This window comes from Agelaius tricolor, unplaced genomic scaffold (genome assembly GCF_023055355.1).
Source record: "Agelaius tricolor isolate 1412-34295 unplaced genomic scaffold, bAgeTri1.0.p SCAF_30, whole genome shotgun sequence".
Classification (NCBI taxonomy): Eukaryota; Metazoa; Chordata; class Aves; order Passeriformes; family Icteridae; genus Agelaius; species Agelaius tricolor.
This window is the reverse complement of record NW_027269290.1, coordinates 3,163,091-3,190,334: the sequence shown is the minus strand read 5'-3', so window position 1 is coordinate 3,190,334 and position 27,244 is coordinate 3,163,091. Positions and strand designations below refer to the sequence as shown.

The window sequence follows — 27,244 nt, the reverse complement described above, 5'->3', positions numbered from 1 at the left end:
GTATAAAAAGGTAACACCACCCCAAGGGTGGTCAGCGTGCCACAAACCAACCTGCTGGAGAGATCCCAGCAGGTCAGGGAAAGAATGTTATAGATGACAGCAAATGTTATAGATAACAGCAAATGTTATAGATAACAGCTAATAAACAACCTTGAAAAGCAGAACAGAAGAACCCTGACTCCTTCTTTGGCTGCCAGGCTGGGAAAAGAGACTCTGACACATCTTGGGGTCATCCTGACCACAGGGACTCTGAGAGTGAAGGCCCTGGGGAGCACAGGGTGTACCTTGGGCTGTCCCCAGTGCTGGTGAGATTAAATCATTATTGTGGAGTGTGGAGGAGGTTTCACAGCAACTCCTGTGAGCCACAGAGCAGTTTGAGGAGAGGATCTACGTTCACCCCTGAAAGAATTTTCTACCAAGGTCATTGACATAGAAACCAAGAAACAAAGAAGGATAAATAAGAGAAACCTGCAAGTGCCTGTTCCAATGAGCACTTTGTTTGTCTCTCCTGATCAATGGGTAAAGTGCAAACTTAGGAGATTTGGAAGGATATATAAAAAGCATGCATACTAGAATAAAACAGGTTTGAAGCCTTCTGAAAATGGAGTGTGTTGCTTTGTATTGTTTCCATCTCAGCTACAACAGTGGTGAGCTGTGCAAACCCTCGTGGATGGAGCTGCTGTGCTTCCCTCCCCCAGACAGCGGCACTGTTGGATTTCATTCCCTGTACTGACTATTTTCTGATTTATTTTTTTTCACTTTACGGTCCACTAAATCTTCTCCAGGAGGGGCACAAATTCCCCTGCAAGGTGAATTTAAGATTACTGACAGTAACTTTCATTTTCTTGGGCATTTTTTCAGAGTCACCCGTGGCCAACAAGACCCAGTAAGCACAGAGCAGACAGAAGCTGCTGCTTTGGAGGCACCAGCAAACACTCTGGGATGTTACCAGGCTGCAGCTGCTGCAGGGACCTGATTTGGAGACTCAGCTGGAGAAGCCTGAGCAGGCAGAGCTGCTCCCTCAGGCTGTGCATGGGAAGAGGAGCAAAGGGAGCAAAGCTGCTCCTCCCTTGCCCCATGGGAGGGGGTGTTTGGCAGCTCAGCCCTCTTGTGCCTCAGTTTCCCCGCCTGTAATCCCGCTTTGGACAGGGTTTTGTGATGATGAGGTGATGCCATGCTTGGCCTTGTGACTCCACAGAGCAGGAATATCCACTCAGGGTGGATGTTGGCTCAGGGAATTTTCCCCTCCAGTGATGCTGATTCCAGCAAGGGCCCCAGAGCCTCCTCCTCCTCCTCCTCCTCCTGCCTGACCCCAGCACTTGCAGGGAGAAGAAAGGATGCAGCACAAATCCCCATTTCCCATTTCCCTCCTTGCTCCTCCATCTTTCCCTGACTCTCAGGGGCACCAAAGGGAAAGCATTCAGTCACCAATTTGCTCCAGCATTTGTTTTCCATCTGTGACTTTTTGCTTCCCTGATTATCTGAAAAGAAACCATTTCCCTCTCCTTTGCTCCAGCCCAGAGCAGCTGTGGCTGCCCCAGCCCTGGAAGTGTCCAGGCCACGCTGGACAGGGCTTGGAGCAGCCTGGGACAGTGGGAGGTGTCCCTGCCCATGGCAGGGAGTTGGAGATGCACTTTAAGGTCCCTCCCAACCCAAATTATTCTGTGATTCCACATTGTAGGAGTGTTGGGGGGTAGGACATTGGGGATGGATGGAGAGGAGAGATCTCTGCAGCCAGGGCTGGGAACTTGTGGGTTATTGCAAAGGGCCTGGGTGCAGGGCCCTGCTGGGAGCTGCCAGCCACAGCTGGAGCAGGACTGAGAGAAGAGAGGGGGAGAGAGGATGAGAGGGTGAGAGAGTAAAAGGGTAAGAGAGCAAAAGCATAAGAGAGTAAAAGGGGTAAGAGTGTAAAGGGGTAAGAGAGTAAGGGAGAGAAAAAGGTAAGAGAGCGAGGTTCCCATTACAATACCATAAATCTTCTTCTGTGTTGAATATTCTGATTCTCACTGACCAATCTAGTACAAGATACAAATCCTATAGCATTTCCATACAGCCTATAAGAATCATTACATTCCCATACTGGGTTACATTTTAAACCCTAAAAACTCCTCTTTGGGCCCCTTCTGCCAAGCTGTAGGGTCTGCTCTGCCCCTTGGGCCTGTCTGCAAGCAGAGGGTGTTGTTCCATCAAAAGGGGATCACCTTCAGCAGCCACACCATTGTTTTCCAGTTGTTCAGTAACTGAGGTATCTCAAAGCTTGCTTTCATTTCAATCTCACTTATAGTTTCCATATTCTCAAAATCTTTTGCCAGACAATCATATTGATAAGGCTTTCCTATTCCATCTTCCCCAACACCACATCATTTAGGCTGGACAGACAGCACCACCCCCTCTCCCCCCAAAGGAGGAGAATGTTGTGGGGATTAAATTAGGGCTGGAGCTGGACTCTGTGGTGTCATCCCCGTCCTGGGGTGAGAGGCTGCTCTCCCCAGGGAGGGAGCAGCGGTAGGAGCAGACACGAGAAGCGCTGGGAGTTTCCTGTTACCGATACAGAATAGCCCGATTTTGGTGACCAGGAGCTGCTGTGACGCGGGCTGGGGTTATCCAAACCCGCCCGGAAGGTGACAGGAATGGAACAGGAGCCTGCCCGGAGCTGGAGCCGCAGCGAGGCGGACACTGAGCGCCGGGAGCTGGGAGGGAGCGGGGTCGGAGCGGGGTCCGGGGATCGGTGACGCTGTTTGCAGACAGCCTGGTGGGGGGGGGCGATCAGATTGCCCAACCCCACCCAGGCACGAGGGATTGCATAGCCTGGCCTGTGAAATCAGAGCGGGCAGAGAAAGTGATAATGGGAGATTAGAGAAGGGGGAGTGTTGGGGAAGATGAAACAGGAAAGCCTTATCAATATGATTGTCTGGCAAAAGATTTTGAGAATATGGCAACTGTAAGTGAGATTGAAATGAAAGCAAGCTTTGAGATCCCTCAGTCACTGAACAACTGGAAAACAATGGTGTGGCCACTGAAGGTGATCCCCTTTTGATGGAACAACACCCTCTGCTTGCAGACAGGCCCAAGAGGCAGAGCAGACCCTACAGCTTGGCAGAAGGGGCCCAAAGAGGAGTTTGTAGGGTTTAAAATGTAACACAGTGTGGGAATGTAATGATTCTTATAGGCTGTATGGAAATGCCATAGGATTTGTATCTTGTACTAGATTGGTTAGTGAGAATCAGAATATTCAACACAGAAGGAGATTTATGGTATTGTAATGGGAACCTCGCTCTCTTACCCCTTTTACTCTCTCACCCTCTCATCCTCTCTCCCCCTCTCTTCTCTCAGTCCTGCTCCAGCTGTGGCTGGCAGCTCCCAGCAGGGCCCTGCACCCAGGCCCTTTGCAATAACCCACAAGTTCCAAGCCCTGGCTGCAGAGATCTCTTGTGTCCGTCTGTCCTGACCGTCCCACCCCCCGACGCTCCTACAGCGGAGTGCTGGGGAAAGGGACGATCGTCCTCCGCTTAAAGAGCTGGGCCAGGGGCTGGGATGCTGCTCCTGCTGATGCTCTTCACCTCCTCGGTGCTTTGGGGACGTGGCTGTGCCCGGACCTGTCCGAAATCCCCAAGCAGGAGCGGGAGTTTCCCCCTCTGAGCATTCTGAGCTCTCCGTGCTCCTGCGGCTGCCGGGAGCCGGCCCGGGGGCTCAGGGCGGGTGAGATCCAAGAAATTTAACCAAACACACTCTCATTTAACCAAACACACTCTCCTTTAACCAAACACACGCTCGCACAGCCTTTGGCTCTCTCTGGCACGCTGTGTGTGCGCTCCCGGGCTTTGGAGCATCTGCGGGAAGGAGCGCAGCGCCTGGCGGATCCCGGAGCGCTGCCCGCAGCCCAGAGGGAAACGGGGCTCGGGAATGCGAGAGGGGAATTGCTGTCCCAGCTGAAATAGGAGCGGGTGGCACTCCCAGCCCGGCTGCAGCCCCAGTGCAGCCCCAGCTGCGTTATCCGGCTGGGAATGCACTGGAATGCGCACCCGTGCCCGCCCCGGGCTGCGCAGCGCTGCAGCGGCCCCGGAGTCGCGCAGGGGACGGGGACACCCCCAAACCTCCTCTTACGAGTTAATCTCAGCTTTTCCTTCTCCTGGTCTGGACTTTGGGGGTGTTGGGAACCCGATGCCCCCCAATACACGGAGGCACCCCGCTTTTCTCCCTCTCCATGGCCTCTCCCAGCTTTCCCCAAAGGATGAAAGCTTGACAAGAAGGTCTCACAGATATGTGTGCTTAGCAGAAAGATTTTTGAATGTAGAGTCTGATGAAGGAATAGAGATGGAAGCAAGTTTTGATATAGAAGGGAAGAATGGCTGAGCCAGTCTCACTGGATAACCAAGAAGGCAAAGGGTGTGTTAGTTAGAAGGGGTTTTTATGGCTTAGAGCAAAGGATAAACCCACCCCAAACAAGAAGATGTTTTTACCAAGCACAAAGAGAGCACAGGCAAACAAGGCAGCAAATGGTGCAAGTAGAAAAAAGGTCTCAGAATTTTCCACTGCAAGAAAACTGAAAAACAACTTCTAGCTTAAACTGTAATGTACTATAGCGAGTGATTGGAGAACAGTAACATGAATATGGTAATTATAGTAGTTATGATAGGCTATAGATAATAGTTAAGGTATAGATTGGCTCTGCTGTATTGAGATGCTCAGGAAAGAAAAGTCTATAATGCATTGTAACCAAAACCAAAAGGTCTCCAGGCCTGCCTGCAGCTGGAGCTGACAGCTGTAGGCACAGGCTCTGTTGCCCACAACCCTGGACTGCTGTAATGTCCTTGATACAATAAACTGCATTTTGCAGAGCTGCCTGGAGTCCCACATCTCTCATTTTGACTCTTACAGTGGTGCCCAACATGGGGTGCCATTAGTAAGAACCTGAGTTAGGGATGCACGTCTCTAGACCTGCCTGCAGCTGGAGCTGACAGCTGTGGGCACAGCTCTGTCACCCACAGCCCTGCAGTGCTGTAACCTCTTGGATACAATAAACTGCATTTTGCAGAGCTGCCTGGAGTCCCTCATCTCTCATTCAGGCTCTTACACCCATCCCTCTCCTGCCCAGGAGCTGCTGGAGCGTGGCCAGTGCGGAGCTGCTGCTGCCTGGCCGCCCTCAGCACGGGCAGCTCGGACAGATGGCAGGCAGGGCACAGCACAAACTGCAGAAAGCCACCCTGGGAAGCTTTTGTTTTGCTGCCTGGAGCTTCTCTTTCAGGTTTCCAGGGCATCAAGGGGTCTCTGGGAGCAGGAAAAGCTCTGCTGGGATGGGAGAAGAGTCCAACCTTCTCCAGAGAGGGCTCAGGGTGATGTCCGGTCCTGCTCTGGCACCACCCTGGGCCAGGCTGGACTCGGCTTTGAAGCTTTTGGTGATGGATAAACACATTAAAAATCCTGAAAAGTGCAAAAATAAGGGGAAGAAAGAAGCAGGTGGGACAGAAAGCAGAGAGCAGGGGGGTGATGGGGGTGTCAGGGTGCAGTGAGGAGGGAGAAACCCAATCCAGCCGAGTGGGTGCATAATTTATTCCCCATTAGCTATTCATAAGGCAGCCCTTTGTATCAAGTCTCCTGACGTCCTTGTAACAACTTCAGGCCTTTCTGTGGAGCATCACCCTCCGGGGGTGCTCCTGTGCCACTTTGCCATGCGAACATGATTCTTGATGTGTCCTGGGCCTTCGTTACCACCATTCAGCAGAACCAGTAATTAATGAGATTCCCATGGCTGCAGTGTAACAGGAACCTCTGGGAAATACCCAGGGCAGTGCCACCTCTGAGGGTGCTGGGCCTGCACAGCCCTGCCTGGTGCTCGAAGGACGAGCTTGGATTTTGGGGCTTCCTCCTGAGCTGGGTTAAAGCCCAGTGGCCAAGGCATGGAGCTTTCCTGCAGCACCTGCTGGCCCTGATTTCTGAGGGGTTGGATGTGAGACTGAGCACCAGGGTGTGGGTCAGCTCAGTGGGGCAAGGAGAGGTGGGGGAGGCCCATCCATGCTGCTCTGCAAGCTCCTGGCCACGCTGCAGCCTCAGCCTGGGACCGTGTTCACAGGGGGCTGAGGGTGAGGGAAGAGATGAGGATCTGACTCCATGTTTCAGAAGGCTTGATTTATTATTTTATGATATATATTACATTAAAACTATACTAAAAGAATAGAAGAAAGGATTTCATCAGAAGGCTGGCTAAGAATAGAATAGGAAAGAATGATAACAAAATCTTGTGGCTCGGACTCACTGTCTGAGCCAGCTGACTGTGATTGGCCATTAACTAGAAACAACCCCATGAGACCAATCCCAGATGCACCTATTGCATTCCACAGCAGCAGATAATCATAGGTTACATTTTGTTAGTGAGGCCTCTCAGCTTCTCAGGAGGAAAAAATCCCAAGGAAAGGATTTTTCATAAAAGATGTCTGTGACATCAGCCTGTACCTTCTTCCCCCAGGAGAAGATGGGTTTAACACATCCTCTTCCCCCAGGGAAGGGGGTTTAACACATCCCACATATCCCTGGGATAAAGCTGACCAGGATACCACAGCATAGGCTTGGAAGGAGCCACCAGAGCAGCCAAAATCTCCTACAGCACCAAGAGATGCTCAGGGAATAAGCTGGGTCTTGGCTAAAGAGAAGACCCTTCTGCATTCTTGGGATTTTTTTTCACCTTTTCCCAGCTCTTCCTGGGGCTCAGAGCTGATGTGGGGCCCCTTTTCTTGTTTGCTGCAATGTGGGGGGCTCAGAGCTGATCTGGGGATCCCTTTTCCTGCTCCCCATCGATTGGGGTGCTCAGAGCTCCACGCAGGACCCCTTTTCCTGTTCCAAATAGATCACATCAGAGCTGATGTGGGGCCCCTTTTCCTGTTCCAAATAGATCACATCAGAGCTGATGTGGGGCCCCTTTTCCTGCTCCCCACAGTGTGGGGTACTCAGAGCTGATCTGGGGCCCCTTTTCCTGTTTCCAATAGATTGGGGTGCTCAGAGCTGATCTGGGGCCCCTTTTCCTGTTCCCTGCAGTGTGGGGGGCTTGGGGCTGAATGCAGGATCCCTTTTCCTGTTCCCCACAGTGTGGGATGCTGAGAACTCCATGCAGGACCCCTTTTCCTGTTCCCCATAGATTGGGGTGCTCAGAGCTGATGCAGGACCCCTTTTTCTGTTCCCCACAGTGTGGGGTGCTCAGAACTCCATGCAGGATCCCTTTTCCTGTTGCCCACGGTGTGAGGGGCTCCTAGAAATCCCCTGAAAATCTCCCAGAGCCTCTTTGAGACACAGACAGGTCTCAAGTCAACCAGTCCCTGAAGTTTTGGCCTCATGGCCCTAAAGCATTGCACAGGGAAGAGGTCAAGGCCAGATCCCAAAGCCATGCAGGCCCCATTGAGGCCTTGGCATGACCTGGTGGGACCCAGGGCCTGGACTACAGCCCACACCTGGGCAGGGAAGAGTTCCTGGACACTTGGGTTTCATTTGGTCTTAAAATACAAACATTGATCTTAGAACAGGCTGGGGGAAATCCCTCAATGCCAGGGGACTCCCTCCCTCCATGGGAGTCCTGCCCATGGAGGGATAAATCTGTCCCCAGGTTCTGAAGGGATCCCTGGGGGGACTCAGCCCAGGAGTTGGGCTCTGGGAGGTCAGAGGGATGGTCCAGGATGCCAGAGGGAACCCTTGGGACAACTCCCTGACCTGCCAGCCAGGCTTACTTTGGAAAGGATGGTGTAGGGCCAGAGCCAAGAGGGATAACCTGCACCTTAATGTTCAAAGCTGTGGGGAGGAAAGGTGATTTCAGTAGTAGTTACGTGTAATTAATAGGATTTCAGTAGTAGTTATGTGTAATTATTAAGATTTCAGTAGTAGTTATGTGTAAGTAATAGGATTTCAGTAGTAGTTATGTGTAATTAATAGGATTTCAGTAGTAGTTATGTGTAAGTAATAGGATTTAGCATTGATAAATGGTAGTTTTGTAGCTGTGGGTAATTGCAAGGGAAATAATGTAAATTGGACACTGTTGTCTGTTTATTGGTTAATTAAACTGGTTTATTATTTATGTTGATTAATTATTAGTTATTATTAGTTAATTATTGTTAGTAGTATATATATTGTTTATTTTTATATACTATAAATATATATTATCAGTACATTTATATAATGTAAATATATATTATTAATATAATATAATATAAAACATTATATATTATAATATATATAATATAAATATAATATATACTATAATATATATAGTATTTATAGATAATCTAAATATATATATTAATATATATTATTATATATTATATAATTAACTAATAATTATTAGTTAATTAAACTGGTTTATTAATTATGTTGATTAATCAGTAAGAATTACAGTCCCTATCAGTTCTATCTCCAGCTTGCAATATAAAGGAGGAAAGTCAGACCCTGAGGCAACAATCCAGCATGTGATTCTTCTGAAACTGGACCTTGCATCTCTGTGGAACCCAAAGGGGTAAGAAAATGTTGTAAACCTGTTAAACACCAGTCTGGTTACTCTTAACTTTTAACATGTTAAACATATTAAACACCAGTCTGGTTATTCTTAACTTTTAACATGTTAAACATGTTAAACACCAGTCTGGTTACTCTTAACTTTTAACATGTTAAACATGTTAAACACCAGTCTGGTTACTCTTAACATGTTAAACATGTTAAACACCAGTCTGGTTATTCTTAACTTTTAACATGTTAAACATGTTAAACACCAGTCTGGTTACTCTTAACATGTTAAACATGTTAAACACCAGTCTGGCTACTCTTAACTTTTAACATGTTAAACATGTCAAACACCAGTCTGGCTATTCTTCCACTTGGACTGTCTTCCACAGTAATCTGCAATCCTCAAGGTGATGTATTTAATGTAAAAGTTCTTTCATTCCCATTTTTAGCTCATTAGTTCCTACATGGTCAAAATCCGCCCTTGGGGGTGGCAGCTGGAGGTTTGGGGGGTTTTGGGGCATTTTGGGGCTGAGTTCCCCTCTGTGTGAAGCTGCTCCCCAGCCCTGTTTGCAGCACCACATTTCTCCCCGTGTTTCCTTTAAATCCAAGGGCAGCGAGGCAAGGTAGGGTTTCACTGGGGTGTAGGATTTCCGAATCTGAGTCTTTCCTGAGACAAACCCTAATCCTTACCTGTGTGTCAGAGACGTGCAGGGACCTGCCATGTCCAGAACCCCTGGGATCCTCCTCTTCCCCGAGGAAGGGCTGTAAGCTGGGCTGCCTGAGCAGGGCTGCAGGTGAGTGATGGTTTTTATTGTGTTTTCTCTGCTTGTAGACACCACTGGTGATATCATGGAAATGAACCTGAGCCCAACACCCAGCTGGGAAAGTTCCCACCTATATTAAGCCATTTATTTTACTTTATTGACAAAAGGATGTGGAAGAATCACCTGGTTGAAAAGGTTTCCATTTTATCTCCAGCTAAATTGGTGCTGGGTTCGTGGTTTTAGACCAACTTGTGCTGATACAGGAATTTTGGCTGCTCTTGGGTCTGTGCCCGACCCCAGACAGAGACACTCTGTGCTTTGAGCATTTACAGCCTCTCTTTCTCTTCCAAGACTTAAATAAAGTGGTTACCTTTGGCTGTGATCTTTTTTAATGGCTTTGAAGGTTTTGCAAGGCTTCCATTAGAAAATCCTCAGCTGCTGCAATTGGCTTTATGGGAATGTGTGCAAGGAACAGAGGGCATCAAACATTCAAAGGAAATATTGGTTTCCTTCAGCCTGCTCCAATTAAACTGTGAGGACCTGGAGGGAAATAATTCACCAGGATTTCTGACAGGCTGAAATCCATGGCTACCAAGGAATCACTTAAATCCTAAAACAGTGTTGGGAGAATGCATTGCATGGGGATGAATTAAACTGGGAGGGGATGGGGTGCAGGAAAGATGATGTCAGGTTCAGGCTGCAATAAAAATAAAAATAAAAATTAAAATTAAAATTAAAATTATAATAATAATAATATAGTAGTTAATGGGATGTCTCTTTTTAGGTTGGCTTGGGAATAAGAGGGACATTTTAGGTGATCCCAAGGAGGGAATGTGGGAATCCCCAGTGACACAGAGCTGGGTGTGGGGAGGGAATATTGGCTCAAAACTGCTGCTGGTTACATGGATTTGGTACAGTTTGTACTTAGAGGTGAGGAATAACCTGGTTTTCTGAGGGTCTGGTTTAGGATGTCCTCCCTGGTCCTGTGGGTCAGTGCAGGAGCCAGTCCTGGTGCTGGCTCAGTGCTCACTGCTTGCTCTACCAATGCTTCCATCCTTCAAATAACTGCAACAGTCCATGGAAAACGAGGCCCTGGGGTCAGTGATGGGTGGCAGAGCTCAGAGGGATCAGAGGCTTTGCTTAGGTGGTGCTGGGTCCAGGTCCAGCCAAGCCCCACTCTGGGATTACTCAGTAAGAACTGATTTGTGCCTGGTGTGTGATGAGTGTCACAGCCTCAGCAGGAGGCAGGCTCTGGAGGCTGCAGAGATTCAAGCCAAACAAAGCCTCAACCAAATAAAGCCACATTTTTAATAGGAGAAAAAATTTATTATCTGGCTGATTCTCAGAGAGATAAGATTGGGGTTCCTGGGCTGAGCTGCTCCAACCTCAAAATGGATTAAAACTGCAGCTTTGATAGGCCAGGCTCTGTGTCTGTGCCCTGTCACTGATCTCCCATTGCATCCCAAGGTGGAATTCAGCTCCTGGGATGCAGCTGTGCCTTTGGCCTGGCTGTGCAGTGGGGACCAGGCCAGCCCATCCCAGTGAATCTGTGTGGGAAGGTCATGGGAAGGGGATTGGGAAATTGCTCGGAGGCAAAATCAGCTCCAGCTTCCTGAGAGGAGCCTGGGGCTGCCAGGGGAAGGGCAACCCTCGGGGAGGCTTTTTTGCTTTTTGCTTTTTTTTTTGAGATCTTTTTTCCACATTTGGGGGGGATTTTCCAGACCTGTTTTTCCAGGATTCCTTTTATTTCCTTGGGTTTTCTCTGGAGCAGCACCTTTGGGAGACCCCAACTTTGCACACCCCACTGCCTCTGCAAGGGCTCAGTGCAGGCTGATCTCAATATTTTCCTATCCCAGTTCAGCAGCACAGCATGGAAACCTGCCCCAATTACACGGGCTGGAATAAAGCTTGAGGGAAAACTGTGCATCCCAAGATGCTGGCAGGAGGATTCAGGATGCAGATGACTTTTGGAGGTCAGTCAGGAAATGCCCTGGCTGGTGCTCCCCCATTCCTGTGTGTCCAATCCCTTTCCAGGGTGATGTTTTTGCTTTGCTTGGGAAGTTTTGGGGCAGGGAAGGAAGGCAGAGCTCACTGACAGAGCTGGGGGAGCACATGGAAAGGGAAATTGTTGTGGTTTCATTAAATCCTGCTGGACAAACAGGCAGGGGTTTGGAACAGCAGCTGGGCTGCCTCACATGGGGTGGTGGGTGATGCTCACGGTCCCAATGGATCACTGGAATAACAGAGGGGTTGTGGCCACATCCAGAGCTCTGCCCAGCCCCTGCTGAGAGCTGCTCTGGGCTCAGAGCAAGGCACAGCCAGGACCCAGAGCTGTCCATGGAGGTGTGACACCCCCAGAGGGTCTCATGGATGAACAACCCCCCCTGGCCACAGAAAAACAGGATGGGGAAAGCCCTGGGGAGGCAGCTCCAGCTCCTGGAGCTTCAGCACTTTGGGAGCTCAGTGCTGGCAATCACAGCTCTGGGAACAGAGGATTTTCCTGGGTCCCAGAGAAAAGCCAGGCCCGGCTTTGGAAGCGCCTGGACAAAGGCTCAGAGGGTCTCTGGGTGCCTCCACCTGCCTGGTGCTTGGTGTGAGTCTGTGCTGGCACTGGGAGCACTGCAGGCTCCTGCTTCTCCAGATTTTCTCTCCGTGGGTACAAAACCCAGGTCCCTGTGAGCCCAGTCCTGCTGCCTGTGCAGAGCAGTGAGCAGCCCTGCTCAGAGGGGACAGATCTGGGCATCACCTCCTCTTCCTCTGCTCCACGCTGCTCCTTCCCCACCCTCAAGCAAAGGCCTCAAACCCCTTTGTAGACATGAAAGAGGAGCACTGGAGCCCTGGCTGCTGCTGCTGCTGCTGCTGGGCAGGACCAGCGAGGGAGCAAAAAACCCATTTCAGGCACAAGGAGAACGAGGGAGCACTGCAGGCTCCTGCTTTTCCAGATTTTCTCTCTGTGGAGCACTGCAGGCTCCTGCTTCTCCAGATTTTCTCTCTGTGGAGCACTGCAGGCTCCTGCTTTTCCAGATTTTCTCTCTGTGGAACACTGCAGGCTCCTGCTTTTCCAGATTTTCTCTCTGTGGAGCACTGCAGGCTCCTGCTTTTCTTGCTTTCCTCACCGTGGATGCAAAAGCCAGGTCCCTGTGAGCCCTGTCCTGCTGCCTGTGCAGAGCATCCCAGTGAGCAGCCCTGCTCAGAGGGGACAGCCAGGGTCACATCTGGGCATCACCTCCTCCTCCTCTGCTCCACGCTGCTCCTTCCCCACCCTCCCTGGGAAAGCAAAGGCCTCAAACCCCTTTGTAGACATGAAAGAGGAGCGCTGGAGCCCTGGCTGCTGCTGCTGCTGCCGGGCAGGACCAGCGAGGGAGCAAAAAAACCCATTTCAGGCACAAGGAGAACGAGGGCAAGGAGTCCCACCGGGCTCACGTGGGCACCGGCATCGCCTTTCGGCAGGAGAGGCTGGAGCATCCCCGAGCTCCGGCACAGGCGGAGGGGCAGCTCCGCCGGGCAGCCCCGGCCGGGAGGGAGGCGGCCATGGGAGCACGGGAACCCCGCACGCCCGAGGAGGATGAGGATGATGCCAAAACCGGGTTTGTTGCTCCCCTCTTGGGCTCAGCCGCCGTCGTGGCCGTGGGGGAAGTTTAGAGGGAGAGGAGAGTTTGGTGGGTGGGTTTGGGGCACTCAGATGGTGTTTTTCTCTTTTTTTGGTGGGTATTTTTTGGATGGTGGTGACTGGGGGGAAGTTTAGTTTGTCCTTGGAGATGAGGACGATGCCAAAACCGGGTTTGTTGCTCCCCTCTTGGGCTCAGCTGCTGTTGTGGCCGTGGGGGAAGTTTAGACGGAGAGGAGAGGAGAGTTTGGTGGGTGGGTTCAGGGCAGTCAGATGTTGGTTTTTCTCTTTTTTGGTGGGTATTTTTTGGATGGTGGTGACCGGGGGGAAGTTTAGTTTGTCCTTGGAGAAGCAGAGAGGGTGAAGTGTTCCTGAGCACGGGGTGAGTGCTGCGAGGGACCCTGGAGAGGAGTGATGCCAAAACCGGGTTTGTTGCTCCCCTCTTGGGCTCAGCTGTGTCCGTGGGGGAAGTTTGGGGGTAGAGGAGAGTTTGGTGGGTGGGTTTGGGGCAGTCAGATGTTGGTTTTTCTCTTTTTTGGTGGGTATTTTTTGGATGGTGGTGACTGGGGGAAGTTTAGTTTGTCCTTGGAGAAGCAGAGAGGGTGAAGTGTTCCTGAGCACGGGGTGAGTGCTGCGAGGAGCCCTGGATTTACCAGCAGTCAGAGGCTCTCACTGGCATCATTTCAATCACTTTAAATCCTAATTACTTTTTGTGGGTCCGAATTCCCCTGTCCTCTCCCGGGGGCACCCTGGGGGTTGCTGGGTGCACTGAGGGCTGCCCTGGCCCCTGCACATGAAGCCACAAGCCCGGAGTGACACCGGGACCCCAAAGCTGTCACCTCCCAGGCTGCTCTCAGTGCTGCTGTTGCAGAATCCGGGATCAATGCAGGATCTGTCTGACCCCATTAGCGGCTTCCTATTGCTTTCCATTTATACCTTCTCTCCATTTTTGGCTCCGGCCGCCGACCTCCTCCAGGCTTTGCTGCCGGTGCAGATTTCGAGGGGGGGGCAGCGTCCTTTGCTCAGCCCAGGGAGCAGAGCGAGGTTCCAGCTCCGAGCTCCGGATGCTGCCCTGGGGGGCGGCTCTGCCTCTGTCCCTGCACTTCGGGACACGCTGGGAAAGTTTCCCATCGATTTGGGCTCGGGTTCTTTCTCGTGTTACAGGGCAGTAAGCAGGAGGGGGCAGCCTGCCCCGGCCCCAGGCAGGCGCCCGGGCGGAGCCGGGATGCTCCAGAGGGAAAAGGTCACTCCCCGCACCTCCTTTTCCTCACTTCTGCTGGTTCAGGCTGATCAAAGCACTTCCCAAGCGCTTCGTGTCCGTGTGTCCATCCATCAGCCGCTTCCAGAGCGCGCCCAACACTTGGCAGCAGCAGCCGCTCTGTGAATGCCAGGGGGGCAGAACCCCAGCCCCCAAAGAGCGCACTCAGCATCCCCAAAGAGCCACCGCAGCACCTCACGGCCAAAAATCCATTTCCATCTTTCCCTGAATCAGGCTAAACCCCGGCTCGGAGTGCAGGGAAGATGAGCAGGGCTCAGCTGGAGCCAAGCCTGGCCGGGTCCCAGCCTGTCCCTGTCCTGTCCCTGTCCCTGTGCCTCGGTGGAGCAGCCGGCACCGCCGCAGGGCTGATCTGATCCCATCTGGCTTTTCCTGCTCCCTGCGCTGGGCTGGGGCGGCTCTCACGGCACGGCCGGAGCGAGTGGGACCCCGCCGGCTCCCTCCGAGCAGGAACTCGCCCTCGCTGCTTATTAAATTACATCCTGACCCGGTTAATCCATAGCTGATTAATTTTGGGCTCCATGGCCGGGTATAAGAAAGGGTTCATCTGTCTCCTGGTGTGTACTGTATGTACTGAGCTCTCTGATAATCAGATTTTTTAAATATATATATTTATTTAATATCTATATAAAGATATATGTATTATATCGATGTAATATATAGATTTATATATATACTACAGTATATCTATATAATATATAGATTTATTTAATATATATATATAAAAAAATAAAATTCGGGTGGAGAAAGCAGAAGGAGGTATGAAAAGTGGGGAGGGCTGCAGGGGTCTGGCTGGGCACATCTCTGCCTGCAGTGATGGACACTCCATCCCAGCCCTGGGGATCTTCCTCATGTGCATCTTGTCCTGGAGAGCTCCTGCCTGGCTTTATGGACATCCACAGCCCTGGGGAAACTGAGGCACGGACATGGAAGCAGCCCTCAGGAGCTGGTGGCCGCTTGTTCAGGGTCATAATTTGTTTCCTGGCGCAATTTCATGGAATCTCAGGATGGTTTGGGTTGGAAAGGACCTTAAATCCCATCCTGTCCCACCCCTGCCATGGCAGGGACACCTTCACTGTCCCAGGCTGCTCCAGCCTGGCCTTGGGCACTGCCAGGGATGCAGGGGCAGCCCCAGCTGCTCTGGGCACCTGTGCCAGGGCCTGCCCACCCTCCCAGGGAAGAATTTGTCCCAAATACCTCATCTGAACCCACTCTCTTTCAGCTGAAAGGCAATTTGTGTGTTTAAATGTTGAGGTTCATCCTGCCCCCCTCCCTTGCTGCAGACAAACTTTAACCTCTGCTTTGAGAAGCAAAGAGGTTTCAGGTCTGGCTGCTCCTAAGCCCTGGGCTCTCCTGGGGCTGCAGAATCCCTGGGATTGCTCTGAACCACACCATTGTTTCAGTGGATTTTGGCCCCTTTTCCATTTCTCCACTGTTCCCACAGTCAGGACTCAAAAGCAGAGGCAGCTTTTGCCAGACCCCATCGTCCCCTGGAAGATCTGAATTATTCTTTCCTGTATTTTCATCACTCATAAACTACCACCATCTCCTCTCCTGCTTATTCCCTCACAGCTGCGCACATTTGCTTGGAATTTAAAGAGTTTCATTTGCAAACTCCTCTCCTGAGGAGGAGCATGAGCCACAAGTTTTCACAGCAGCTCCTTGTTTTCCTTCCAGAGATGATTCCTGCCCTGCTCCATCAGTGCCAGATGCCCAGGGCACCTCCTTGAGCCTCCAAGGACACTCCATGCTGCAATCAGAGCTCCGATATTAATTACCCAGCCCTAATTGAGGGCATTCAAGGGTCTGGGGTGTGGTTTTACATCCTGCACCCCCCAAAATCCAACCCTCCTGAAAAATCCAACCCTCCTGATGCTGGGGGACTGTTGCTAATTGAGGGGCCCTTCAATTAGCTGGAAGGAGAAATAAGAAAAATTCCCTTGGTGGAGAGGCCACGGAGCCACCTGAGCTCCATCCCAGAGCCGCGGGGCTGGAATTAGCGAACCCCAGGTAATTTAAATTAGTGCTGCAAAGAGAGGACAATTAGCAGAGGCTCGTTAGTGCCCTGAGCTGCTCCGTGGCCCGGAGCCGGTGCAGGCTCACACGGATTTCACAGTTCTGCTCGGGAATTCAGGAAAAGCAAAGTGTCCCTGTGTTTTGTGGAGATAATCAAAACTCCACAACTTTTGTGGAAGTTGTAGAGCCGGGATGTTTGTTATTACAGCGCTGGACGCGTGTGGGAATCATTCCCCTCAAATGACACACATGGGTACCTCTGGGAACTCCAGGTCCCTTTTTATCCCCCTCTCAGATACATATGCATACAATTTCACAATAGGTTCATACATATTCATTTTTACGAATTTTTCATGACATTTGCTGCTAGTTCCTCATTATCCAGAAGAATTCCTAGGTCAGGTTGAGCTGCTCTCACAGCAGCCTCTGTGTCTCTCTCTATCACCCTCTGTCTCTCCCCCCCTTATCCCTGTCCTTCACTGAAGCAGTTTCTCTGAGCCCAGGCTTTACAGTCAGGTTAAATAGCTCTGTTTTCTAACCACAGACTCAACTCAAAAATGTACATTTCACCGAAATCGAAATGGATTTCTACCCTGCACAATTTCCACTCTGCCTCAACTGCCTGGTTCCACCACAGGAAGGGGTCTGCAGGACCCCTCCAGCCTCCTCCGGCTCATCCCACGTCAGATCAAAGGGAGAGGGAGGGATGAGCTGCTCAGTCCCCTGCGCTATTTCCCACAGGCAAAGTTAAGCTCCCCGTCCAAACAATAACTCAGGGACCTGCTGCCAAAAATTCCTCCTCTGCCAGCTAATCCCTCTCTGCTTTTGGACGGGCTCGGGGGTGTTTTGTCTCCCCTCTGGTGTCAGAGTGATCCCACGCAGGACTTGCTGGATTCTGCTCCATCCCGGATGCTGGGCACCCTCAGGGGCCGAGTTTGTCTGTGGGGTCAATCCCAGTTTGTCTGTGGGGTCAATCCCAGGCGATCCCAGGAGCGGGGAGCAGAGGGAGAGAAGTGCCTGGGGCGGCCTGGCTGGAGGAGGAACCGAAACCCTTCGAGCCAAGGGGGTGTTTGGAGTCACCTTGGCGGAATACAAGGCAGAAATGTCCCGGGGGTGTCCGGGGTGCAGCCGGGCTCCCCGGAGAGGAGGGAGTTGTGTAACTGTCCCGTTTCTGGCAGGCAGGGATGTTATTCCGGGCATCTCCCCCCGTGCCCGTCTCGCCTGGGCCACAGCACTGATTTCACTCCAGGAATATCAGGAATATCCCCATTATCGGGGGGATCTTGCTAAGACTCCTTAGCTCCAGCACAAGCCACATCTGCTGCTCTTCTGGTTGCTTTTCTTGCTCTGCATTTCCCTCAGCCACAGCTGCTCTTTGCCTGGGTGCAGGAAGCGACCCTGGAGAGTTCCAAGTAGATTTTGGCAGAAAAAAACCCCAAAAACAAAAAACAAACAAACAAAACCAAACAAACAAAAAAACACAAAAAAACCCAAAAAAACCCCCAAAACACAAAAAACAAACTTCCCCCCCCCCAAAAAAAACCACCAAAAAACCAAACCAAACAAACCCAAACAAACAAACAAAAAAAACCCCAAAACACCAAAAAAACACCAAAACACCAAAAAAAGTCAGATTTTGCCTACAGCCCCCATCACCCTGTGGTCAAAGCGCCCTTCCAAAGCTGGGTTTGGAGGTGAGATGGACACAATATAATATTGTGGAATATAAATGGAATTATTTTTTGTTAATAATGCCCTAGCTGGGATGAGGGTAAATGTAAGGACTGTAGTTTGTAGGGGTAGAGAAACAGTGTATAAAATGCTAAAGCCTCCCTGAAGGACCTGATCAAAGGTCTGGATAATCTCCTGTCCCCTTTCCATCAGGGAAGGCTGGAGATGTCTGCGGGATGCTCCAAGCCGGGCTCTCCTCGGGGACAGAGGGGTTTAATGTGCTCATTAACGCCATGAGAGGAGAAATAGCTCAGAGGACAGAAAAGGATGCTGGAGGGGGGGAAATCGAGGTGAGCGGGTCCCTCAAGAGCAAAGGAACGTCACCGAGGAGGAATTCAGGAATTCAGGCTGAAGCCTGGGGGTAGAAATGTGCCACCCCCTCCTCTGACTTCCCCCCCTGCCTGGAGGGCGAGGAGGGGACGGAGGAGGAAGAGGAGGGTGGGGAGATGACCTGGGTGAAGGTGGAGGCGGGATCCAGCCCTGGGTGAGGCCAGCAGGGATGAAATCACTCTGGAGCACCCGAGGTGAGATGGCCGTGAGCAGCAGCAGGCTCCGGAATGGAAACAAAATAAAAATAGGGAAAGAAAACAAAAATCTCGGTTATTTTAACGACTCATACCAACCTGCCCGGTCCTGCCCGTTAATAAATAAATATTTATTTATTAATTAATTCCTGGAGGTAACAAGCCTGGTGGCCCTGGGGTCGGAGCCAGCATCCAGCTGCACCCAGGCATGAGGAAGGGCCACGTCCCTGCTCTCCCTCGTCCCCCAGCGATGCCCTTTGCTGGGCTGTGCCGGCTGTACCGCATCGGTCCCGGGCACCCCGGGGCGGGGACGGACATGTCCCACGTGGTGGTGGTGGCACTGTCCCCTCCTGGAAAGGCGCCCGCTGTCCCCACGACCACAGGCGAGAGGTAGGTGGGCAGCGGGGGATGCTCCAACCCTTGGGCTTTCCCCTCCCCTCCTCCTCTTTTCAAGCCATTATTTTATAATAATACCTACAAAAGAGCTGTAAATGCCTCTCCCGGGGTGGCAGCGGTGTGCGGGTCCCTGTCCCCCCTCTCCCGGGGACCAACTCAGACCTCGCCACGTCACGGACAAGACTTGGAGCATCCGCAGCATTATTGGGGATTAAAGGTGGCATCCGCCAGAAGGGCACGTCCTCCTCCCCCGTCTCGCCGCCCGGCGGGTGGGGACAGGAGGTGGGAGCCCGAGCCCCCCTCCCTGGGCGATGGGGCGTGGGGACGGGGTGTCCCCAGAGCCTTTCCATGGAGCCCCGGCTGGTTCCAGGGCTCCCGGGGGGATGGAGGGGCCGAGCCCCCAGGGCCGCGCCTGCCAAAGCCCGGCTTAGGCGCGGGGCTGCCAATTCCCCGCTGGAGCAAAGAGAGGCAGGAGCCTTTCCAATGACATTGTCCGCCCAAAGGCGCCTTCCGAGGGTATGGCTGGGCTTTTCTCTCACCCTGCACGTCCCTGTCTGTGTTTGCTAACTCTCTCCCCAGATGCTGACAGCCTTGGTGCTTCCATGCCCTGGCCAGGTAAGTCCTTGCAGGTGCTGCTGTGGGCGGGCAGAGGGGACAATCTCCTCCTTCCTCATCCTACCCAGGGATGATGATGGGGAGGGGAGGGGACAGGAGAGGGGGAGAAGAGGCTCAACAGCTCCAATAATCTGGAAAAACCTCGGGGATGTGTCACAGACATCTTTTATGAGGATTTTTCCTCCTGAGAAGCTGAGAGGCCTCAGGAACAAAATGTAACCAATGGTTATCTGCTGCTGTGGAATGCAACAGGTGCATCTGGGATTGGGCTCATGTGGTTGTTTCTAATTAATGGCCAATCACAGTCAGCTGGCTCGGACTCTCTGTCCTTGTTATTCATTCATTCTTGTTCTATTCTTAGCCAGCCTTCTGATGAAATCCTTTCTTCTATTCTTTGAGTACAGTTTTAATATAATATATATCATAAAATAATAAATCAAGCCTTCTGAAACATGGGGTCAGATCCTCATCTCTTCCCTCATCCTCAGCCCCCTGTGAACACGGGCACAGGGATGGACATTGTTCACACAGGGTGCTCACAGGAGGAGGAGGAGGAGGAGGGGATTGCAGGGAGGAAGGTTTGACTGGGTGCAGAGAGCCTGGTGGAAACCACAGCCCTGACTCGCTGGGATGTGATGGGTAAAACACCAGCTCTCCCTCCAAATGACCTTTCTCTTTCACCGTCGCTCTGCCTCGCGTGGTTTTTTTGTTATTATTATGATTTTCCACGGGCAGGGATTTCCGCTGAAGGATATTAGTTAATCAGATTCTGAGAAGCAGATGTTGGGTGATTTAGGAGGAAAAAATCAGGCAACTTTCTAGTTCAAGCCTCGGCTGGAGCCCGGTGCAAGGCTTAGGGAGGATGTTTTGTGGCTTTGGGATGCACTGTTAATTTTGGTCTTAATTAAAAACGAGACAGATAAGGTGGTTTGGGGTCAGGTGGGGCACCTCCCTCCAGACATCAGCATGGTCTGGGGATTTAAGGTAAGGAAAGGAACCTCAGAGCCCTGCATCCCATGGGAAACTGTTCCAAGGACTTGAAATGGAGCTGAAGCACTTTGGGAATTTCATGGTCAGCTTTAGCTGCTCAGCTTTGTTCCACTGCCAAGAGAAGTCCCTGTACTTGTGGACCCCTCTGGGTCCTCCCCTTGGCTGGAGGTGTGGTGGGCCAGGTCAGCCCACCCTGCCGCTGAACACTAAACTCTGATTCAAACTTTATTTTATTCTGATTTAAAAATCAGCTTGGGATTTATATTAAGAAAAAACAAGAACCAGAAGGGAATTATGTGTGCTGCTTTTCTTCTTTCCTTTAGCACTTATTTTTCCCTTGAAAGTGCTTTATCTGGGCCAGGTTTGTTGCAGTATCCCTTTGTAGGCCTCCTGATTCTCCTGAAAGCAGGGTTATCCTCAGCTCTGATGCCACAAATCATCCTGCCAGCACCAGCTTCTCACTGAGCCCCCAAACAGTCCAGCCTGGGATGCCTCCAGCCCCATGGAGAGCAGCTGCACCTTGGGCATCTCCAGCTGGGGCTGGAGGACTCAGGTTTGGAGTCCTTGAGGCTCCCCAGATTTGCCTGAGGTCACTTTGAGGACACAACCACGCTGCTGCTGCTGCTGCTCCAGGCACCAGTTCTGTCCCTTGCCCCAGCCACTCCTCTCTACACATCCCCGAGAGGGAGGTTGGGCACAAAGCCAGCCTGCAGCAGCTCCTTAGGGCTGGATTTCTAAGAACAGCCAAGCCAAGTGGGTTTAGCTCAAGCAAAGAGACCTGGCCTGTAAATAGCTTATGATAAATTGTAGGATTTTTCCCCAAATCCAGAATCTCTCCTACTGAGGAGAGGTTGATCCCTAGATGCTGGGTCCTGTATGAGCTTCTGCTGCCAGGGCTGTAAAGCTGAGGGGAGGAGAGGGAGGATTTGTGGCAAATCAGGCTCTTCATGCTCATTCCTGCAACAGATTTGGGGGCATTTTGGCCTGTCCTACCCCAGCTGTGTGCCAGCAAGGATGGAATCTCAGCTTCTGGGGAGCAAAAACCTTCAGCACCCCAAATCACTCCAGTGGAACAGGGAGCTCGAGGCACGGGGAGCAGCTCAGGCCCCATGTGGGGATGGGTTCCTGCCCAGCCCTGGAAGCAAACAGCACTGGGGACCATCCTCATCACAGGACCAGCCCTGGCACCACTGCTGCTGCTCCGTGGCCTCAATTGTGTTGCTATTCCTGGCAGTTGAGGGCATTTGGGTTTTTTGTGTCCCTCTCACTGGAGCTGCCTGGGTAAGAAAGCCAGAGTGCCCTTGGTGAGCAGCGGTCACGCAGAGCAGCTCCACGTGTCCTCCTGTGGCGCCTCATGTCTGGGAAATACATTTGGAGGGGAAATAAATCAGGGCACTGAATTTACTTGGAAAGTTCATTCTGGGGAAAATCTCCACAGAACTGCTCCCTGTTAACACCTAATTTCTCTCTGTGCTTCTCCCTGAGGCAGGACAGGTAATTTCCCAGCTCCATAACTTGGCCTGGTCCCTGGGCTCCTCTTTGACTTTGCTGAGCTCAGAATGGTGTTGGTGTGTGGGGAGATGTGTGCCCAGGAATATTTGGGGATGTGGGGACTGTTCCTGAGTGCCTCTCAGAGTTGGGCTGGGAAAGAATCCACCCCATGGCCTGAAAGGTGCTCTCCAAGGGATCCAAAGGCTTAGTCCTGAGCTTCTTCCTGGGGCTGGGAATATCAGGTGTGTTGTGGAGGAGGGCTAGGAGAGCTCTGGGGGATGTCACCCCATCCTGTGCCTGCCCCAAGGCCAGGGGTCCTGTCCCACCCCTCTTCCCAGACCAAAGGGGTTCTCCAAGGCTGGTGGACATTTCTCCTCCTGGCCTGCTTCCTCCTGGGCTGCATTCCCAAATTCCAGTGTCGTTCCTGCTTTGGGAATTGTTTCCAAACAATGCTTGACCCATCTGCAACGTGCCCAGGACCTCCTGGGGTTTGACCAATGCCTCTCCCACCTGGATCAAGGGCTGTTCTTAGCTTGGGACAGCCATGTTCCAAACCTCCAAATCCTGCTCTGAGCTTTGGATCCGCACCTGGAAACGGATGAAACGACCCCTTGGTGTGGGATCACTGGGGAGAGGCTGGGTGGGACACCTGGATTCACCCCCATCCTCTGCTGCTGCCTGACCTTTCATCCTTGGCTTCTGTAGGAGGTTTGGGGAGGGCCAACAATGGCAAAGCCGTGCCAAAAGGGCGCGCAGGATCCAAAAATGAGTGATTTGCTGGAAGTCATTTTGCTACTCAACAGCATTAATGCTTCCATTAAAAACCAGAAGAGGGTGGTGTGGCCTCTCAGGGCTTGTTTCGCCCTGCTCATGCACAGTTCAGCTCTGTGTCCCTGTCCCTTGCAGATCCTCCTAGCGTGGGAAAGGCGCGGGCAGCCGGCGTCGGCCGCGGGGGTTTCTGCTGCTGAGCTGATTAGCGTATGATGGACGTGGCCAGTTGGAAGGAGATGGAGGTGGCACTAGTCAGTTTTGACAACGCTGATCAGATCGTGGAGGATCCCTGCTACTCCAACGACCTCAGCCCCGCCGGGCAGTCGCGCAAGGGCCACCCCAGCTGCGCCAACCTGCTGTCCAACCTGCGGATCCTCATCAACAGCGAGAACGCCAACAATGAGACCATCTTCTCCAGGTTCTCTGCCGAGTTCAGCGACCACCTGGTGGGGGAGAGGGTGGGCATGGATGAGGGGGACCAACGAGTCATCATCAACATCGCTGGGCTGAGGTTTGAGACACGGCTCAAGACCCTGGACCAGTTCCCCGAGACCTTGCTTGGGGACCCGGAAAAGAGGATGCGTTACTTTGACTCCATGAGGAATGAATATTTCTTTGACAGGAACAGGCCCAGTTTTGATGGGATCCTGTACTATTACCAGTCTGGGGGGAAAATACGGCGCCCGGCCAACGTCCCTATCGACGTCTTTGCTGATGAAATCACCTTCTATGAGCTGGGTGATGAAGCCATGGACCAGTTCCGGGAGGATGAAGGGTTCATCAAGGATCCTGAGACCCTCTTACCAACCAATGACTTTCACAGGCAGTTCTGGCTGCTCTTTGAGTACCCTGAGAGCTCCAGTGCAGCCAGAGGCGTAGCTTTGGTCTCCGTCCTGGTCATTGTCATCTCCATCATCATCTTCTGCATGGAGACCCTGCCCGAGTTCCGGGAGGAGAGGGAGTTCAGGTCCACCCAGGAGCTTTCTAAGAATGTGACAGACACCTTGGTGTCCCACAGCACCTTCACGGACCCTTTCTTCGTCGTAGAGACCGCCTGCATCGTCTGGTTCTCCTTTGAGCTCTTTGTCCGGTTCATCGTGTGCCCCAGCAAGACCGAGTTCTTCAGGAACATCATGAACATCATCGACATCGTGTCCATCATCCCCTACTTCGTGACGCTCACCACCGAGCTGATCCAGCAGAGCGAACTCAACGGGCAGCAGAACATGTCCCTGGCCATCCTGCGCATCATCCGCCTCGTCAGGGTCTTCCGCATCTTCAAGCTCTCCCGGCACTCCAAGGGGCTGCAGATCCTGGGGCAGACCCTCAAGGCCAGCATGAGGGAGCTGGGCTTGCTCATCTTCTTCCTCTTCATCGGCGTCATCCTCTTCTCCAGCGCCGTTTACTTCGCGGAAGTCGACGAGCCGCAGTCCCATTTCTCCAGCATTCCTGACGGCTTCTGGTGGGCCGTGGTCACCATGACCACCGTGGGCTACGGGGACATGTGTCCCACCACGCTGGGCGGGAAGATCGTGGGGACGCTGTGCGCCATCGCGGGGGTGCTGACCATCGCCCTGCCCGTGCCCGTCATCGTCTCCAATTTCAATTATTTCTACCACCGGGAGACGGAGAACGAGGAGAAGCAGATGCTGCCCGGGGAGGTGGAGCGGCTGCTGGCCAGCGTGGCCACGGGCAACGGCAGCATGGAGTCACTCAATAAGACCAATGGGGGTTACCCTCGAGACAAGGCCAAAAAATGATGGTAGAGGCCCTGAGGGACTGGGCACAGTCAGGTGGGATTAGCTGGAAAATGCATCCAACATCTGCATGCTCTGATTTTTTTTTTTTTTAATTATGTGCTGCTGCTTTTTTTTTTTTTTTAGACATTTTTCAATCTCTGATTTCCTGTGGCTGTTCAAATAAATACCATCTTTCTTATCTCTCTGCCCTGCCCATCGGTCTGGTGTTTTTTATTTGATGCTCATCTGCTTGACATTTGTGTTCTCTCTTCTTCCACACTCCCTGGTGTCAGAGTGGAATTCCCACACATACAGAGATTTCCCCATTTACTGGAGAGGAAAAAAGGGCAAAATGACATGAAATGCTTGGCTTGGTGACACCCAGCTGTCCAGGGATGAAGGTGGGTCCAGCTCCCTGCTTTGTTTATAAAATTAGTTTTAAATATTTTAAATAGTTCCTCCCTGCCCACCACTTCAGATCTGGGGGGTCTGACAAATTCCCAGACCCGCAACAGCAAAAATAAGCTGGCAAAAAGAAATGAGAAGGGATATTTTTAGCTGGATGAGTTCCCTGGTCTGCCTGGCTCATTCATTTTGATGGCACAGCAGGGTGGGCAGTCATGGATGGACCCAAGGCAGCAGGGGCGGGTTTGGGGTTGCTGACCAGACACGGTGGCACAGCCACCCCAAAGGTTCAGGGCACCACAGCTCAAAGCCCACAGGGGTTTCTGCTGGAAAACTGAGCTCTGAGAGAGGGAATGGGATTTCCCCTGCAACAAATGCTCATTATCTGGTTTACAAACAACCCTGGGGATGAGCCACTGTGACCTTGTAGCTTTTATTGTCACTTCTGGTGCTGCAAAGGGGGCAGAGAGCAATGAGAGCCAACATTTCCTGACAGCTCCATTCCCTGTTGTAACAAGGCACTTCTGCTTTCCTAAAAATGCAAATTTCCAGTGGCACTTTGGATGGGAGCAGCCAGCAACAGCTCATTTTGCCATTCTCTCCAATGCCAGCAGTTTTTCTGACAAAAACATTTTGTTCCTACTTTGCTGTTTCACTCGACTTTTTTTTTTTTTTTAATGTTTCTGCCTCCATCGAAATCCCAGCTTCTCGTGCAGTGTCTCATCCACTCTGATGTCCCACACCTGCTGCACAGATGTCTCATCTCCTGACAGATCCCCCTGATCATCACACAGCGTGCCAGCATTTCTGCTTTGCAATTTCATTCAGAAAGCAGCGGTGGAACAGGGGTTGGATTTATTGCTCCTGCTCTGTTGGAAAATGTGGGTTCGGGCCCGTTGGGATTTTCCCTGTAGCAGAAATCCCACAGCCCTGGTGGGAGGAGTTTTTATTTTAGTTTTTAGGGATTCTGTGCCCTGTCTTTCTGCAATGAGGTGTTTTTCACCCCAGGAGATGGATCTGAGACATGACCAGTACAATCCCTTCTCCCTCTGGGACAAATCCCACTTATACCACCTGCTCTCCCCGTTGTTTTTTTCCCATCCCTCCACCATCCCTTTCCCCTCCCTTGCAGCCCTCACACCATCATCTCAGGCAGGAGGAACTGTCAGAGCTATTTAATCTCCTTCCCACTGTGTCCAAGTTCTGTGGGGACGCTTGGAGAACGCACAGCTGGGCACAGCTGGAGGAGGCACAGCTGGGAACAGCACTCAAACATCCCCAGCTCCTCTCTTTTCACCCCTCAATTCTCTCCAGCAGCTCTTTCACATCACTATTTTTATTTCATAGCAGGTTCTTTCTCTTTTTCTTCTAGAAAACTTGATTTTTTTTCCATTCTTTTGTATTTTTATTGCTCCCCTCCCCAAATTCTCTCCCTGCCTCTCTAATCTGAACTTTTGGTGGTTTTTCCTTGGGAAATTACCATGAAAAACTCTGATGAGAAGGTTTGGGCTGGGAAATATTCAGCCTGATCAGCCACGAGCACATTTCCACTCCTCCTGCAAACATGGACTGTAGTGGTGCTGGGATGGATGGATGGATGGATGGATGGATGGATGGATGGATGGATGGACAGAAAATCTGATTCTTATAAACCTGTAAACTATCCTCAAATAAAAGAATAAATGCTTCAAAATCTGGTATGCAGAAAATATTATTTCTTTGGACTCAACTTTTTTGTTCCTGGCTTTGTGCTGCTCCATGGCAACGCAATTCCAGCTGGGAATTGTGCGTGGGAAGGTTGAGACATGGGGCAATATCGAATCCCAGAGTGGTTTGGGCTGGAAGGGACCTTAGAGCTCACCTCATTCCACAAGGCAGGGACACCTTCCACTGTCCTGGGTTGTTCCAAGCCCTGTCCAGCCTGGCCTTGGGCAATCCAGGGAAGGGGCAGCCACAGCTGCTCTGGAAAACAGAAAATTGCAGCTCTCCAGCTCTGTGAGATGAGGACAAACCCTGCAGATTGGGTCACACCATCCATTGTGGGAGATCAGGTCCAAGGGGGATCCCTGACTGATACCATGGGAAGGGGAGAAGAGGCATTAAACCTCCCCAGACACACCAACCTATTTCTAGTTTGCCCCAAAGAGGAGGAAAACCAGGCTACAAACTCCCAGTGTCAACACTGATGAAAACCTGCAAGAAACCCGATTTTCCTGCACAATTTGCAGCGTTGTCCCTTCCCAAACACAGGCCCAAAGCTCAAAGATCAACGAAATCCATACAAAGCCCTCAGTAACTGTCCTGTTCCAGAGCCAAGCCCTGATGAGCCAATCTGTCATGTCCTTCTGCACACAGGATGAATTCCCTCTTCCAATTTTTTACTGCCTCAGAAAATCTAAAAGTAGACAAGAACCCCCTTTGCTCCATCAGAAAGGTGTCCT

General features: G+C 51.6%; 1 protein-coding gene across 1 annotated transcript; it reads left to right on the top strand.

Annotated features, from left to right (window-relative positions):
* The first annotated feature begins 12,700 nt into the window (after positions 1–12,700).
* Positions 12,701–26,599, top strand: KCNA10 (potassium voltage-gated channel subfamily A member 10). Its single transcript, XM_071450262.1, has 2 exons — positions 12,701–12,829; positions 22,795–26,599. Exon 2 carries the CDS (start codon positions 22,869–22,871, stop codon positions 24,417–24,419), a length of 1,551 nt encoding a protein of 516 aa, XP_071306363.1. The 5' UTR covers positions 12,701–12,829; positions 22,795–22,868; the 3' UTR covers positions 24,420–26,599.
* The last annotated feature ends 645 nt before the right edge of the window (positions 26,600–27,244 follow it).